We start from the raw sequence: 17395 nt of genomic DNA, 5'->3' as shown, positions 1-17395 counted from the left end.
GAGACAGAAGCCTTTACAGAGGCAAATTGTGTAAATTGTTCTTTTTTCAACCTCACAGGTTTGGTTTAAAGTGATCCAGAGCTGGCATTATCTAGTAATAAAAAACATACTACCTGATCCAGGGGGAAAGCCAGATCAGGTAGCATCCACCACCGCTGCTCCCCGACCCCTGAAGTGTGTAACAGCTTACTTTCGTTTTCAGGGGTCAGGGGTCATGACTCTGCAGACAGAGCTCTGTGCTCTCATCTGAGAAGCACAGAGCTCAGAAAGGCTGGAAATGGGTGGGGGATAGGAGCTGAAGGGCCAATGAGAGGAGGGAAGGGGCGTTCTTGATGCCTAGAGTCAGGGCCGGGCAGAGGCGAGAGAAGTGCAGTGCAATGTGGGAGGGGGTGCAACACACACTCACCTATCATTCCCCTATTGTGTTTAAAGAGACACTGAAGCGAAAAAAAATATATGATATAATGAATTGGTTGTGTACTATGAATAATTACTAGAAGATTAGCAGCAAAGAAAATATTCTCATATTTTTATTTTCAGGTATATAGTGTGTTTTCTAACATTGCATCATTCTCTAATATGTGCAGATTACACAACACTCTGCATTCAAAATGATTCTTTCAAAGCAGTCTGTGAACGAATGACCTCTCCTCTGGCAGATAAAAAGAAAACTGTTCACTTACAGTTGAGATAATAAAAGTCAGAAGACAGCCCTCTCCACGACTTTGAAAGTCGTCGAGATTAATGGCTTTTTTGCATAGAGATAACAACTGGAGTTTCTTAACTCTTCCTGTACTGGAAACAATTACACTGATGTATCTGATCTTAATGTTTTATTTCTTAGCTGTGCTACACATACAAATCATAATATCATATTTTTTTTTTTCGCTTCAGTGTCTCTTTAAAGCAGAGTAAATTAAGAAGAGGGAATACATGGCAGTGACTGTAAGCCAGATAGCTAGAGATTAAGGTGTTGGGTGCCCTGGGGCACCTCTTAGTCTCATTGCAATCAGTGTAACGGCTGGGGTGGGAGGGATGGAGGGTGTCTCATCATTGGGTGCTGGAGGACCATGTCCTGACTCTGCCAGAGTAGGTGTTTTGCACGAGCAACTCTCCTGAAAAGGACGCCCCTTCCCTCGAGATTACTGACAAGCTGCATGTCTGCAATTTCGAGGGGAGGGGAGGTTGCAGTGCGGAGCTTTGGGGCTAGGAGGGGCATGGAGGGACACAGAGACATGGCATAGAGCAGGGAACATGCCTCTGTGTCCCATACGTCCCCCCTTGAATCCACCTCGAGTACACTTTAATGCATATGCAACACACAGCAGGGGACGAATCAGAAATGTAGAGGGTCACAGTAGGCTGTACACAAAATGCACACCAGCGTTTCTGGATGTCTGTCTGACTTTAGGAAGCATTAAGGAATAATTTGCATTTTCAGCAGTGGTGCATCATGGCTGAATGATTGCAAATACCTTCTGTTTCAAGACGGCAGATTTATATTTAGCATCACTATTCTAGAAAGGGGGCTTTTTGGGCTTCCATGCAAAAAGGGGTCGGGGAAAAAAGGGCGCGTGGTGTAAACAAAAAGCGGTAATAGCGTTTATAAAAATATTGTGTTGTATTTCGTTTACAATAATGTTTTACAAATTAAAAAAAACATTTAATAATGTGTATGAAATCGCAAATTGTGAAAACGATAATCTTCCCTGTTTTAAAAGTGAAACTTATAATGATTATACATATATTATATTTTTTTAATAAACGTAATTATAATTGTATAATATTGTGTATAACCTTCATTTATCGTTTCTTCATGTAAAAAAATCTGAAAATATTGTTTTTAACAATGAAAAAAAATACAGTAAGTACGTTCGTAATAACTGTTGTAAAACATTAGGAAATATTACTAACATTTTACTACAACTAAACCTAACCCTACTCTAAACACAGAACCCTCCCTCTACCTAACCGTAACCCTTAGACCCCCCTGATGGTGCCTAACCCTAAATCCCCCCTGCTGGTGCCTAACCCTAAGACCTCCCCCCTTGTGGTGCCTAACCCTAAGACCCCCCTGGTGGTGCCTAACCCTAAGACCCCCCTGGTGGTGCCTAACCCTAAGACCTCCCTGTTGGTGCATAACCCTAAATCCCCCCTGGTGGTGCCTAACCCTAAACCCTCCTTAGTGATCACTTTAATATTTTACAAATAGTGACTGTAAAAAAGATATTACAATTTACTTACTGATCGCTTTATTATGTGAATAATAATGTTTTACAAACAGTAAGTAATAACATTTTAAATAACCTTTTAGTTAAATACGATAGATATGTTTAGTATTTTTGCAAACGTTATTCGTCACGGGTGCATTTTGTAAACTTAAATCATCACAAGTGCAGTTTGAAAACTTTAATAATCTTCGAGCGCCCCTTTTTTCCTGTTCGGCGCCCATCAAATGATATTTATTATGGGAGTAAATGGCGGTGCCCTTTTTGTCCACTTGCCTCATGCTCGCAAATTTTCTGCTTCCGTTTTTTGGTCCCTTTGGGCCCTTTAGAATATTCTAGTGGTTTTGTGTCACCATGAGCTGCCTGGGTACCCTGTACTAGAAAGCCTCAGCAAAAGCATAGCAGATATGGTAACTGCATTGACCTTTTCAGAAAAGGTCAGACTGTGCATTGCATGGATCTCATGACATTTTAAGCTGCAAACTATTTTACTCCAGTTGCCGCATCACATACTGTACAATCAATACCACTTGATATCACATAATGTGCAGGCCAGGTCACTATTAGAGAAGTGAGTACAATGGCCCAAGGCAATAGGAGCGGAGAGACCCAGGATACATCCATACAGGCTATATTACACTAACAAACGATCAAAGTCACAGTGAAATTTTATTGAGTAAAAATCCATATACCTGTAGTGCTGCTACGCGTTTTACAATGATCGTAGGAAACTTCCGTTCAGATTTCTGAATCTGTGTGGAAGTGTTGTGTTTCTCTATAGATGAGCTGGAGTTTTCCATGTTCTGTGAATTCCAACTCGTTTTAGAACTGGCACAGACAGAGTAGCTATTGTTTCCAATTCTAATATCTTGACGATGGAATTTATCTGTACATTTTTTTGCAGGCTTGGTGGTCTACAGAGCTTTAAAGAGGTACAGTTCAGTCAGGGGCCTCTACCCTATAGGAGTCCACTGGCTGCAGTACAGTCTGATTCCCAATCCTTCAGGGAATCCTTGGCTGCAGTAGTGTCTGTATCTCCCGCTCCTCGGGAGATAACCTTTCTTACTGTTGCACCAAACACTTTACCACATTAGGTGTCCTGTGTGAATCTATACTGGTATTATTGGTGATTCTGCAGATCACACATAATCGGGTATAGCATCTGTATTATTGGTGATACTGCAGATCACCAATAATCAGAGATCCTCTGTGCTGACACCAATCGTTACAGAACGGCAGACCCAAAAAACAATATGGACGCACTCCACAGCCGAATTGATGGACTAACCACCTTGGTGGAAAATTTAATCAGGGTGTTGGATGGCCAACAGACCCAGATCACTGCTTTGTCTGGGTCCATACAAGTCCTCCAAACGGCTGTGAATGCAGTGCGATCCCCTCTAGCTACAGACTTGCGAATGTCTGTACCCGAAAAGTTTTCTGGGCATAGATCTGACTTTCAGAACTTTAGAAATCGAGTATTGTCTTATTTTTAGTTAAGACCTAATTTGTCGGGAACTGAAACACAGAGAATTACGTTTATAAAGACCCTTTTTTCAGGGGATTCGCAAACATGGGTATATAGCCTCCATGCAGGGCATGAGGCTTTATCATCAGTTCAGGAATTTTTTAATGCTACGGCCATAATATATGATGATCCGGACATTGCTTCCACCGCTGAGCGGAAGCTTAAGACTTTGCGTCAGGGCAAAGATCCGGTAGAAGTTTACGCAGCTGAATTCAGGAAGTGGGCTGTGTCAGCTAGGTGGGGAACATTTGCACTGTTAGACTGCTTTTTATCAGGTTTATCAGATGCAGTTTCTAATTTGATGTTGGGACATCCTGAACCTAAATCCATTGATGAGGCAATCTCCTTAGCAGTACGGGTCGATCGCCATTTACGCTATCAAAAACAGACCCGGGGTAAGAATACTGTAAGATATGTCTCCTACGCCTCTTCCCCACCTGTGTCGCCTCCGCCTGAGCCAATGCAAATTGGACATTCAAGATTGGCACATGTGGAAAAGAATCGCAGGAAAACAGAAAAACTCTGTTTGTACTGTGCAGAGGAGGGTCACAAGGTACAAAATTGTCCTAAAAAGTTGGGAAACGCTGCCGCCTAGGTGTAGTCAGAGGTAATACCCTAGGCGTGCAGTCATTACCTCTAAACGATAATCGTCTGCTCCTTCCCTGTTCTGTCACTTGGGAGAGTCAGACTGTTCCCACTGAAGCCTTTATAGACTCTTGTTTAGCGGCTAACTTTATAGATTTGAATTTGCAAAACATTTGGGGATTCCCATACTCCCGTTAGACCAACAGCTTTTGGTCACTGCAGTAGATGACTCTACTCTGCAAAGTACACAACCCCTTTCTCGGACCCCTGAGTTGGTGTGTAATGTAGGGGTGCTACACAAAGAGAATTTACAATTTCTGGTCCTGCGTATGACAACCTCCACCATTATTAGGCTGAAATCGATTCACAATCTGTTTGCAGTAAGGTGGCCATACGATCCCTCTCTGATCAGATTCGATCAGAGAGGGATCTATCTGTTGGTCGAATCTGATGGCAAATCGACCAGTGTATGGCCACCTTTACTGAGTGTGGAAACTAATAGGAAAGACTGACTGGCATTTTTGTATAGATTGTTTCCAAAATTTCCAAAGAATGCTTTTGTAAAGAATAAAGGAATTGCATGAGGAGATGGACTAGTCCAAAACCTGTCAAAACTTTCTCTCCTTTATTTGCTCAGTAATTACTTAATTACAAGTCAATCTGATCCTTTGTCCTGCAGCTCGTTATGTTATCCGTTCACTTCAATGAAGTGTGAAGTGTACATTTGGCTTCAAATTGTACCATATCAGTCTTATACTTTTTCGTATTAGCTTTTATTTGTGTTTAATATTTTAGGGCAAAAATGTAATTTAAAGTTTCATCCCACTTTAGAGCTCAATTATCGCAGAATAAAGCATTTCCAAGGTGCTGAATATGTGCAGAACTGAGAGAAGAAAAAAACAGCAAGGGGTTTCACAGTCTATACTAGCCTCACATTCTCCTTCCTCACCACAACCACAATGCCTAACAACAAGCAGAGAAACATCTGGCACGGCTGCTGGCCCCTATCAGTTCTACAGCATGCAATAAGAACAATATTTAAAGGGCAGTAAAATTTTGAAACACGTGCCCCGGATGTCTCTCAGGCAGAGTCAGAAAGCGGGCGGTAGTACACACCTCGGGCCGACTGATCTCCAGATTCTGCAGACATCTTCTCTTCTGGGCTATTCCCCTTTCACCACCACAACACCCAGCATGCCCAATAGAGGCACAACAGCACCCAGCATGACACCATACAGGCCATCTCTGTGTGCATACTAGGTGCTGTGGTGCCACACTGGGTGCCGTGATGCCTTTATAGGGGCATGCAGGGAGCTGTGATTTTACTATGGGGGCATGCTGGGAGTTGTGGTGCCTCAATGGGAGGACGTTGGGAATATGGGAGGGGGTCCACAAAAAAGGTCAGGGAACGCTATGGGGGGACTGCCAGAAAACCTGGCAGCAGGACAGCTCGCCCATCAGAAAGCCAGACCAGCTAGCACAGAGGCCAGGTAACTCGGCCTACAGGGGCGTAACAATAGCCCCTGCAAGAGATGCAGCCACAGGTGGGCCCTTAGTGAGAGAAGCCTGAAGGAGGGCCCTGGCTCTGAGGCCCTCGAGGGGCAGGAGGAGGTGCAGGAAGGGGGAGCATGCACAAACAGCGGGGAGGGGGAGCCCTGACTCCCCCCTCACCTTGGGCTACTATTAGCTATCCCCCCTCCAGCAATGACAACTGGGGGGTCCCCATCCAAAGTTTTGCAGGGGGGCCCAGTGATTTCTAGTTACGCCCCTGTCGGCCTAGTTATACCTCCTAGTTATGATGAAGCCCCCTCTCCATTAATACAAAAAAATGCTGAATATTACATAAATAGACAGTATCTAGGCTTATACTTTCTATTTATGTGATATGCTGCATTTATTTTTGTATTAATGGAGAGGGGGGCTTCATCGAACATCTTGCTGGGCAGGCTTAGTTAGACTGGTGTTAAGTTCATGCACATCTGGCTCCACCCATGACTACACCCACATTTTGGTGCATGGCTACACCCATTTTTCATCTGGAGTGCCCAAAAAGGATCTCTTAGGATCCTAGCAACGCCCCTGTTTTGAAAAATTAAAACATAAGACTATATATTATTACAGTGCCTTTTCTAAATGATGGGATGCTTTTCGTTTGAGTTTAATTGTGCTTTCAGCAGGCCTGTACAGTGTATAAATATATATATATATATATATATATATATATATATATATATATATATATAGATATATATATAGATATTGTGTATATGTATATATAAATACAGTCTGTATGCACACAGCCACACACAACCGGTGAAGAAGGAAAACACGCGATTTCCATAATAAGTGGGAACAAGCGTAAAAAGCAATAAGGCAGGATGCCAGTAATAAGTAAACTCCTAAATCCTGAAATAATTTAGCAGCTATTTATGAGCATGTAAAACGGCCAATAGCAATGCATCCCATGATAAGGAAAAGCATTGCCATGGCAACCATTAAGAGCTCCTCACACCCACATGCACAGATTCACAGCTACTGTTTGCACTTGGGAAACTTTGATAGATGGCTTTACACCAGCTATCACAGTTTGGGGATATTTATTTTAGGATGGATGAATTTTTTTATCTTGTTTTCCAGAGCTGCTGTCTATAATGAGGTAGGATATAGGAAGATATAAATTAGCTACAGACTCTATGCTATGCTGCCTTCTCTGATTAAAAAGCAACCCAGTGAGCTAGCTAGACAATTCTAAAACATGTTTAGTGACCAGCTACAGAGGGTTAGTGCAGTAACTAAAAATAACATACGTTTTTATTATATAAAAGTGCATATTTATTTCCTATTAAACAACGTAAATTGCCTGGCTGCCCTGCTGATCCACTGCCTATAATACTTTTTGCCATAGACCCTGAACAAGCATACAGCTCAGATGTCTCTGACTAAAGCTTGGTACACACTTTTATTATGATTGTCCAATCACTGACCTATTTTACCACCTCCAGTGGCACAGGAACAAATATTAGCAATGCAGCAAGGTTTTTCAACAAAACCAAAACTTGTGTTGTCTGATAGGTCATCAGAACCACAAGATCATAACTTAGGCCGGAGTCATTCTCAACCAGTGTTCCTTGAGGACTTTGTGGCATTTTTGCCCTTGGAGGTGAGCAGCCTCAGCTGGCAGGATGAGAAAATTTCAAAAAGATGTCCCTAGCTTCTCAACATCCTCTTCACTATTTTCTGCCCATCCTCAATTCTTGCTTCCCTGCTTGTTCATCACTGTTGCAATGGCCTTGATACAGTGGGCTCTATTCACAAAACTTCTCATAAATGATTTATTGATTTCTGTATCACCTAATTGTTAAAAACAATTCAGCACATTTACAAGCAAAATAATCACTTAAAGCAAGTTGTTCCTGATTTTCTTACCTGAATTATATTTTTTGCTCTTTGGAAGCTTAAAAATGTAACATAGATAAGGTGAAAACAGGTGAAAAAGCTTTGTGAATCATACCCAATGACACATTACATTGGTGATGAATAAACATGTGGGATGCCAGAACTAAGGATGTGTATACAGCAGATGAAGAGGAACGAGAGAAAATACTAGCATCGGGCAACTATATTGGGGTGCGCAATAATGGAGGGCATAAAACAGGTGCCCTGTAAAGGAGAAACATGGAATGGGGACTATTAATTACAATAGTAAAACATGTTCACTTAACCCACTTTTAATGACCAGTCCTACTATGAAAAATCCCCTCTCCCTCCGTTAATGTAAGGGTTCCCTGAGATCCCAAAATTATTTAAAAGGTTCCTTCAGGGTAAAAAGGCAGAGAAAGACTGACTTAGGGGGCCATATGCAATTCGAGGAGATAAGAAGACTGAAACGTGCGAGCTTCTTATCTCCTCACATCGCTCAGGATTTATCAGCAAATTCGATTGCCAGTTTCACCTGAGCGATGTCCTTGCATAAAGGAGCATAACTCAGGCGAATACTAGGTATTCGCTGAGCGATGCTCCTGTGTAGTGAGCAATGTGGAGCGAGGCATTAGTGCAGGGGAGCTGTCCTTCAGCACCACGGCACTGCAGCCTCGCTCCCCCGGGAAATGCGCATGCATCGTCGCAAGAGCCAGACTTTGCTCTTACCCGGCGCCCCTCGCCTCCTGCCACTCGTCGCTACCGCGGGACCCGGCAGAAAACATACCTCCATCGTTCCCGTCTCGCCAAATGTCCCGCGCCGCTCCTCCGCTCATTCTTTCTCTGTCTCTGTTATTCTCTGAGCCAGCAAAGCATCTTTGAGTCTCCCGCCGGGGCTCCCCGTTCGTCCACTAGGTGGCCCAATGAGAATCATCCTGATTCTCATTGGTCCAATTAGAATCAGGATGATTCTCATTGGGCCACCTAGTGGATGAATGGGGAGCCCGGCGGGAGACTGAAAGATGCTTTGCCGGCTCTGAGAATAACAGAGGCCGAGGAAGAATGAGCAGAGGAGCGGCGTGGGACATGCGGCGAGACGGGAACGATGGAGGTATGTTTTTATGTTACATTTCAAATAGGTAAGGAGTCAAAACTGACTCCTTTACCTATTTAAATCGCTGGCATCTGGAGTGTCCTTGGTAAAGGAGGCTCCCAGATGCCTAAAACAGCTTGCCAACACCGGCGATAGGTCTTTTCGCCTGCTCAGAGCAGGTGAAAAGTTAACATCAATGTTTGGTGGGAAAGCATCGCTTCCCGGGGGTGCAAAATGCAATTGCATAGGGGGAAAGGAACTTGCTGGGCGATTATATCGCCCAAGCGAGTTCTTTTCCGCCCCGGGGGGTGTTAAATGCAATTGCATTAGGCGACCTTACTGACGCCTAATTTAAGAACTTGCCAGCACTTATCGCTGGCGAGTTTGGTAATTGCATAGGGCCCTGGATGTCTAAAATGCATACATGTAAAAAAGGTGCTTGGAAAAAAGGGTGCAGGGGTTTGCTGTTAGTAGATATTCAATAGCAATATTTTACTACTGAATTCCGTAATTCGGTAATATTTACAGATATTTTACTATGGGCAAACCTAAACCTACTCTCACACAAGGCACCTCTACCGATCCCTAACCCTAAGACTTCCCCCTTCCCGGGGGTTCCTAACGCTTACCCCCAACCCTATGACCCCCAGTTGTGCCTAAGCTTAAACAGACTCTGTAATGAAAAAAAGTTCCCTTGGGGGTCACTTACCTCAGTAGCGGGAAGCCTCTGGATCCTATCGAGGCTTCCCCTGTTCTCCTCCGTCCCACGGTGGTCTCGCTGCAGCCCACTGAATGCACAGCTGACAATTTGTCAGGCTGTGCAATGTTTACCTTTCCCTGTTCTAGCGGGGCGCTGTTGCAGCTCTATGCTCGGAAATAGCTGATCTCAGTCAGTCCGCTCTACTGCACAGGCGCAGGAGACTGCGCAGTAGAGCAGACCCAACTGGGATTTGCTATTTCCGCCTATTTCCGAACTGAGAGCCGCTACTGCAGCATGACCACCGCGGGACACAGGAGGACGGGGGAAGCCTCAATAGGATCCAGAGGGTTACCCCTCCTGAGGTGAGTACCCCCAGGGGAATTTTTGAACATTACAGATCCTCTTTAAGACCCTCCTTATTGGTGACCAACCCCCCCCCCCCCCCCCCAGTGGCGCTTAAACCTTTCCTCCCCACTCTACCAGAAAGCCACGATGTGTAGCAAACAAGGTAAATTTCAGCATGGGCAGGCACTGATTAGCAGAAATGATTTCAAATAATGGTGCCCAGGCTTGTTGAAATGCACAAGCATTGCATAGCACAGATTAACGCTAATTGCGACTGCAGATGCCAAAATGTAATTATTTGTCACATACCGCGACCATGCTAAAAGCCATAATTTGTGGCGACGAAGGTACTATATTATTTGGACTAGAAGACTCACTGGGGGTAAAAAAGTAACTGCGTCTTATGGTCCAAATGCAGGGAGTTCCTGACTTGTGAACGCCTGCCAGTATGATCCTCCAACCTGTCGCAATGTCGGGGACTCCCTGTACTGTGCTCATGCAGAGGTGGACACAGGGGGACAAACGGAGGACACAAGAGGACACAAAGGGGGACACAGGAGGACACAAGGGGGGACAGAAGATTACACAGGGAGACACAAGATGTACAAGGGGGAGTGAGGTACAAAGGGGGCATAATCCACAAGATGCCCTTTCACCATGGATGCACCAGGTTTAGTATATATTTCAAACAAAATAGAATTGGGCGCAGCACCATAAATAACTGATTTAGTATAGATTTGTTTTTTTCCCCCTGGTTATGTCCTCTAAACCTAGGTGTGTCTTATGATCAGGAGCTTCTTATAGTCTGGAAAATATGGTAAATTTTGGTGGCCAGAGGTGACCGATAGTGGCAGCCACGCTCCAAAATTTCTCTTCTTTGCCACTCATCGCGGATTTTATAATAGGTGCCTATGGCAAAAGTACTCCTGCACCCTTTTTTCCTGCTTTGGTCAAAACAGCTGGATAGGCTGACTGTTCTCTCCTGTGTATGAGCATTTCATAAAAAGGTGTGTTGCTGACTGAATACATGTATATAGTAAGGAAACGCTATGTTTGAAATGTTCTTTTACTGGAGAAACGAAGTCTACTCAAAATAAATTATTCACTTTTAAGTGGATTGAAATGGATAGGCTTTCCCAAGGGCTACTTCAAATAAACTGAAGTGAGAAGGATGTGGAAGATGCCATTATTATCCTCCTTCTAAACTGGCAGTTCTCTAGCTGTAATACTGGGAATACACCATGCAATTTTCTGTTAGATTTATAGTCAATAGATAATCTCCGAAAGGTCCAATCTGATTTACGATGGTCTTTCTGATTGATTTGTATAGAAGTGATCAGATCGGATCTGTCGGATATTAACTATCGACCCATCTATCTGATGGTAAATTGCATGGTGTATTCCAAGCATTATACAGATCTTTTGGGTTCAGCAGTTTCTGAATCACACACCTGCAACACACCTCATACACAAGCCATACTCATTCTACAGCAGTGATTTCCAGAAAGCCACACAAGTAGTCAACAATGGCAGCCTGCATAGTTCTCTCATTTTTTTCCTCCCTTTAAATCGTTTAGGAATTCTGGTGGCAACAATTCCCTGCTGGAGAAGTCTGACCTTCTCCACAGCCATTAAAGGCAGCCGTTATATAGTATATTCTCAATAATGCAAATTAAATGAAAGCAATTATTCATTCAGTGCAATACGATAATAAGCTCTAACTGTAATGTATTTGGGGAGCTGAAAGCGGTCTCCATACCAGAGGTCTTTTTTCAGCTTCTCCCTCCTGGATCTTTTATATGTAAAGTGACTCTGAACACAAAGTGGGGAAACCTGTCTACATTTTCCAATTTTCTTGTTTTCACAATGATATCAATTTGAGGCCTATGGCGGAACAGAAGCCAATTATTACAGCAGAAAGATTTTGTCACTAGAGTCCTTGAAGTACATGAGAAGATGGAATAGAGTGTAATCTGCCAGCATTCCCCCAAAACTAAAATGTTAAGTTTGGATATCTGAATTCCCCATAGCCAACAAACCGCGATGAAATACAGTACATTATTTAGTTATAACACAGCTACTAGTTAAAAAGATTAACTGCTAAAAGCTTTGATTTGCCAATGCTAACTTGTATCTCCTAGAAGGGTTAAAGGCAGGGGTGGTCCGTCCATGATGCTGCCTGAACGACTCTCGTCAGGCTGCGTCTTCCAAAGGGGCAGGCAACCAACCCGCCCCTTCCTTTCCCGGCCGCCGCTTAATTACCTTCTCGAGTTGGCTGTCCCCTCCTCCACCACAGTCCCTGTGCTAGACCTCAGATCAGCAGTGACTCAGCTGCAGGCAGTGAGGAGACACAAGAACAGTTCCTGTAGTGGTGCATTTACAGGAAGTACTTGCTTCCCATATATGCGCTGTTACCAGGGAACCACTCTTTTGCTCCCTCCCGCCCCAGTATGGTAGCCAGATGGGTTCCCCTCTCCCTCCCACCCCAGTTAGTAGTTAGATGGGTTCCCCACACCCTTTCACCCCAGTATTGTAACCAGATAGGCTCCTGCTCCCTCCCACACCAGTATGGTAGCCTAGCCAGATGGGCTCCCCCCTCCCTGCCACCCCAGTGTGGTAGCCATATGGACTCCCCCCTCCCTGCCACCCCAGTGTGGTAGCCATATGGACTCCCCGCTCCCTCCACCTCAGTATGGTAGCAAGATGGGCTCCCCACTTCTTCCCACCCCAATATGGTTGCCATATGGGCTCCCATCTCTCTCCCACCCCAGTGTGGTAGCCAGATGGGCTCCCCCCTCTCACTTCAGTATGGTGGGCAGACGTGCTCCCCCCCCCCCCACCCACCCCAGTATGATGGGCTCCTCCCTCCCCAGTATGGTGGCCAGACAGATGGGCTTTCCCCTCCCTCCCCTAGTATAGAAGCTAGATGTGCCCCCCCCCCCCCCCACAGCGTTACAAAGCACAGTGGGGAAGATTACAGCAGAACACACACCTCTGACTGGTTCCATGCGTTGCCAGTCCTGTTTATCTTCTTTGCACCATTGCCGCTCTGTACTTCCTGCGTCTCAGATAAGGCACTACAGCCCGAACTGAGACCCCCTCTCGCCGGGCATGGCTGGTCCCTACACCAATAAGAATTTATATGGAGCACCAAAAACTGCAGTGTCAGAAAGGTGTAAGCAGAGGAGAAGAGGGATTTGTTAATGATTACCACTATTCAAAGAACATGTGGAGATGATAATTACCAGCATAGCACCAGTGAACGGCTTATACAGGGATTGATAGAGGATCCTTGAATGGCCCCTCTGGTACATGATCCCTGGTTAAGTCACAACCTCTGCATCCCATCCCCATTGTTTTGTCTATTGCTACCATAAACTGTAAATGACCTAGCCATACGCCTCTAATAGAAGACAGACATAGACGGTCAGACGGTCAGATTTTCAAATAAGAGATTACTGTGTGAACATACACACAGCTTGTCTAGCCCTGCTTGCATCCTCTTCCCTATTCAGAAGATAAGGGGAGTTGGGGACAAGCACAGAACCCCCACTCCCCAGCAGCCTTATTGTATCAAGGGTGATTTGTGTGTAACATAACTCATGAAGAAGCAGTAAAGTGTTGTACCGTGTTAGCCATGAGTAAAAGCAAGAAGGACTGGTTCCTCCGACGAAGGCTTTTTACAAGTCGAAAGCTCACTGTTTATCCATCTCTAAGTTAGCCAATAAATGGTATCATCCTGATTCAAAACTTCTTGCTATAACTCATGAAGAAGCAGGTTTAAAAGGTTTACATTTGCTGTATTAACTTTATGCTGCGTCGGCAGGTCTTAAGTGGTTTCCCATGGAAACGGCCGCCTGGCCGCAATAGCAGCATAGCGGGCGATATACAGGCTGGGAATGCGAACAATCACTCGCGTTCCCATGCCTGTCGGCCGGTGACGGCCAAACCGGAAGTGCTCGCCGGTGAGTCCTGGGCCATCGGAGCGGGGCTGCAAGGGCACCGATCGTCTGCAGGGGGCTGAGGGAAGCCCCAGGTGAGTTAATCTCATTTTTGTTTGTAGCCTTTAGGTTCACTTTAAGTGGCTACTAAGCTCAGAAGTAATGGCTGCCACCTGTATAACCCTAGTAATGAAAAGAGAATGGTGAAAAGCATGCACTGAAATGCTCATAGGCTTGAAGGAGTGTTTTTTTCTCTTTGTATATGTCAGAGTGGTGCAACTAAATATTTTGAATTAAAAAAAGTTTGGTTTGGGTCCGCTTTAAATTAAAAAAAGTTTGGTTTGGGTCCGCTTTAAAAGGTTTTAGATCATGGGTGTGTTTGTCATCAGCTACCCTCCCTCACAGGGGCGTCGTCTATGTGAAATCTCACACAAGCTGAGATCACTTCCCCTGTGACATCATCAGTAGCAGCCTGTGTTTTTGTTTTTTATCTCCTCCACCAGTCTGCCAGATTCTGTCCCGGCAATATGAAAGGAAGGGAGGGGTTCCTCCAATAAATATAAAATATTTTATTGATTATATCCTCTATAATAAAACCCCTGTGTCGCTGCGTGTGCTGTCTCTGTGTTGCTGGGTCCGTGTTCTTTGCTACTGCACATGTGCGCAGCACTGACCCAGCCTCACAGGGACGGGGCTAGGGAGCCAGGCGGGCGTGTGAGCGGGCGACCGTGTGTGCGGCAGGTGTGCGCGTGACAGGTGCGTGACTGTGCATGCGTGTGTCGGGTGCGTGTGTGTCGGGTGCGTGTGCGTCGGGTGCGTGCGCAGTACATGCGGTGGGCAGCGGCGATAAACACAGACGGGCTTGGGTCTGCTAGTTATATATATATTATAATTATATAATTATGTATAAGTAGTAGACCCAAGCCTGTTTAAAAACAGGCTCTAGGTCTTTTTTTTTTTGCCGCCACCGCTGCCAGTTACTGCGCATACGCGTGGTAGAGCAGCAAGGAGAACGCCAGCGCATACCACTAAAGGCTCATACACACATCAGACTATGGTCTTTGGAAAATGAAAGATCACAGACCAATCTTACCACCCTTCATGTAGTATGAGAGCCATCCTCTACACAGTCTTTTCTATGGAGCTTAACTCCACATCAGAAAAAAACCTTTGCAAGATGCTGCACACACAGATGCTGTACAGACACAAAAGATCAGTATCTGCAAAAGATCTGTTCCTGCCAAAAATCCATTCCTGCAAATTGCAATGATAGTCTATGAGATCTGCAGATCATCATACACACATGATTTAACTGACATTCATCTGCAGATCAAGCAATCATCCGCAGATCTGAAAATCCATCCTGGTGGATCTGATCTGCAGATGAATGTCAGTTAAATCATGTGTGTATGATGATCTGCAGATCTCATAGACTATCATTGCAATTTGCAGGAATGGATTTTTGGCAGGAACAGATCTTTTGCAGATACTGATCTTTGGTGTCTGTACAGATCTGTGTGTGCAGCATCTTGCAAAGATTTTTTTTCTGATGTGGAGTTCAGCTCCATAGAAAAGACTGTGAAGGTATGGCTCTCATACTACATGAAGGGTGGTAAGATTGGTCTGTGATCTTTCATTTTCAAAAGACTATGGTCTTATGTGTGTATGTGGCCTAAGGCTGCATCTGAAATGACCACCAGCTCAGTGTGTAGCACCTATATAGACTTTCTGCACACTTCGCATTCAATTCAGATGCAAATCATATGCAAATCTGCTACTACTTATCATGCAAACAGGAAACTCAGGAGGAGGGGCTGGGAGCAGCTAACCTGACAGTTACATAGTTACAAAGTTAAGGAAAGGTGGGGGGGGGAAGGCTGCGCATCCCTAAACACATGTTGCAATTGAATGGTTAATCTGAATTGAATGCCAAGTGTGCAAAAAGTCTATATAGGTGCTACACACTGAGCTGGTGGTCATTTCAGATGCAGCCTTAGTGGTATGCGCTGGCGTTCTCCTTGCTGCTCTACCAAATGTAAGTTACACATTTTTTTGCATAGCCGCTCCTGAGGTTTTAAATTTAGGTTAGGTCACTTGCCCGGAGGTCTGCCTCACTGTGGCGCAAGTGTCTAGTATAATATACTTTGCATGCAAACCATATTGGAAGCTAAAGTACCTCCTAGTTTAATAAATGTTACCACTTGTCTTGGATGCAGGGCATGCATTTTTCAGTCTGGCAGAGGCGGTGTATGCCTGTGCGATTAACCATTCAATTGCAACATGTGTTTAGGGATGCGCAGACTACTGCGCATACGCGTGCCCGCCGCGCGCACGCAACTGCCCGCCCACCTCGCTCCCTGGTCCCTCCAGCTGTCCGTTACTGCGCACATGCGCAGTAACAAAATAACAGGGACACAGGGACGCTGCAAACTGCTGGACGCAGCGACACAGGCTAATTATTATATAGGATATATATATATATAATTTATTTTTGTCATCATGCAGCTGAAAAAAGGCTGCTATTTATTATTATAATTTAGAAATTCTGAAATCTTGTATTTTTAATTTGGGTCCATTTTAATGTTTGGGTGCTTCCTAGTGTTTTACCTGTGTTAGGGCTCTTTCACAGTGCGACGTTAAAGTCGCGCGTTAGAAAATACTTTAACGCAGAGTAACGCACAGCACTGCAAAGTCTGTGCGACATTCACAGTGCACACGTTGCGTTAGTGTGTAACATGTAGTGTTATTAAAAAGTGCTGCATGCTGTGCGTTTAGCAAAGTATCTGCTGCGTTATGTGTATTGCACATGCTCAGTAATGTTGTTGTTTTTTGTTTTAAATGTAACGCATGCGCCATTTTTGTTCCATGAGTATGCAAGGAAAATGGCGCACCAAGAGACACATAACGCAGTGCAAAATAACGTCCAATTTCATAACCTACATGCGCTGCGTTAGGGGCACGTTGTGCGACTTTAACGCCGCATCAAACGCAACGTCCCTCTGTGAAAGAGGCCTTAATCTACTTCTCTTGGAAACACAGATAATTTTTTGCTTTATGATTACCACTGGGTGTCGGAAAAATTGTCATAAAAATCGTGCAGTGGGGTACGGACCTTAAGCGGTGACGCAATCCCATCTTCCCTTTCTTACAATGCTTCTTTGTCCATGTTCATTTTTTGTTTGCTGTTGGAATAATTTGGTTTGCAAGATTACTTCCTCCATTTCTTGCTTCCATGATTTTGCACTGAAAACTCAATTGTTACTAAAAAAAAATATATGCCCAATTAGATACAATAAGGAAATATGGTACAATGAAATGCAAAATAAATGTATTTATAAATTGTACTGGCCTGCTCCATGCTATGAGTTGTAAATACCATTGCACACATTTTTTTCCCTAATTCAATCAAATCCATTTTTCTATTGCAGTATTGGATAAATGAATATACGTCGACCTTGGGTATAGGAGTATTTCATTCAGGGATAGAAATCTATGGCAGAGGTAAGTGCTTGGCTTTATTGATTTCATATTACAGTGTTCAGCATTGGGCAACCTCAT

The 17395-nt window shown here is 44.3% G+C and overlaps 1 protein-coding gene across 10 annotated transcripts in view; it reads left to right on the top strand.

The window, feature by feature from the left end:
* LOC137532986 (deubiquitinase DESI2-like) overlaps window positions 1–17395 on the top strand; it is a 248478-nt gene that overhangs the window by 153525 nt on the left and 77558 nt on the right. For 9 of the 10 annotated variants that reach the window (XM_068254074.1, XM_068254077.1, XM_068254073.1 and 6 more), the window contains one exon: window positions 17266–17338. In XM_068254074.1, the coding sequence (XP_068110175.1) occupies window positions 17266–17338 (73 nt within the window). Of the gene's footprint in view, window positions 1–6855; window positions 6998–17265; window positions 17339–17395 lie in introns of those variants that run through there. The other variant, XM_068254071.1, reaches the window with a different exon arrangement.

This window comes from Hyperolius riggenbachi, chromosome 9, assembly GCF_040937935.1.
Source record: "Hyperolius riggenbachi isolate aHypRig1 chromosome 9, aHypRig1.pri, whole genome shotgun sequence".
Lineage (NCBI taxonomy): Eukaryota > Metazoa > Chordata > Amphibia > Anura > Hyperoliidae > Hyperolius > Hyperolius riggenbachi.
The sequence above is the reverse complement of the archived record's forward strand: the minus strand, read 5'-3'. Positions and strand labels throughout refer to the sequence as shown.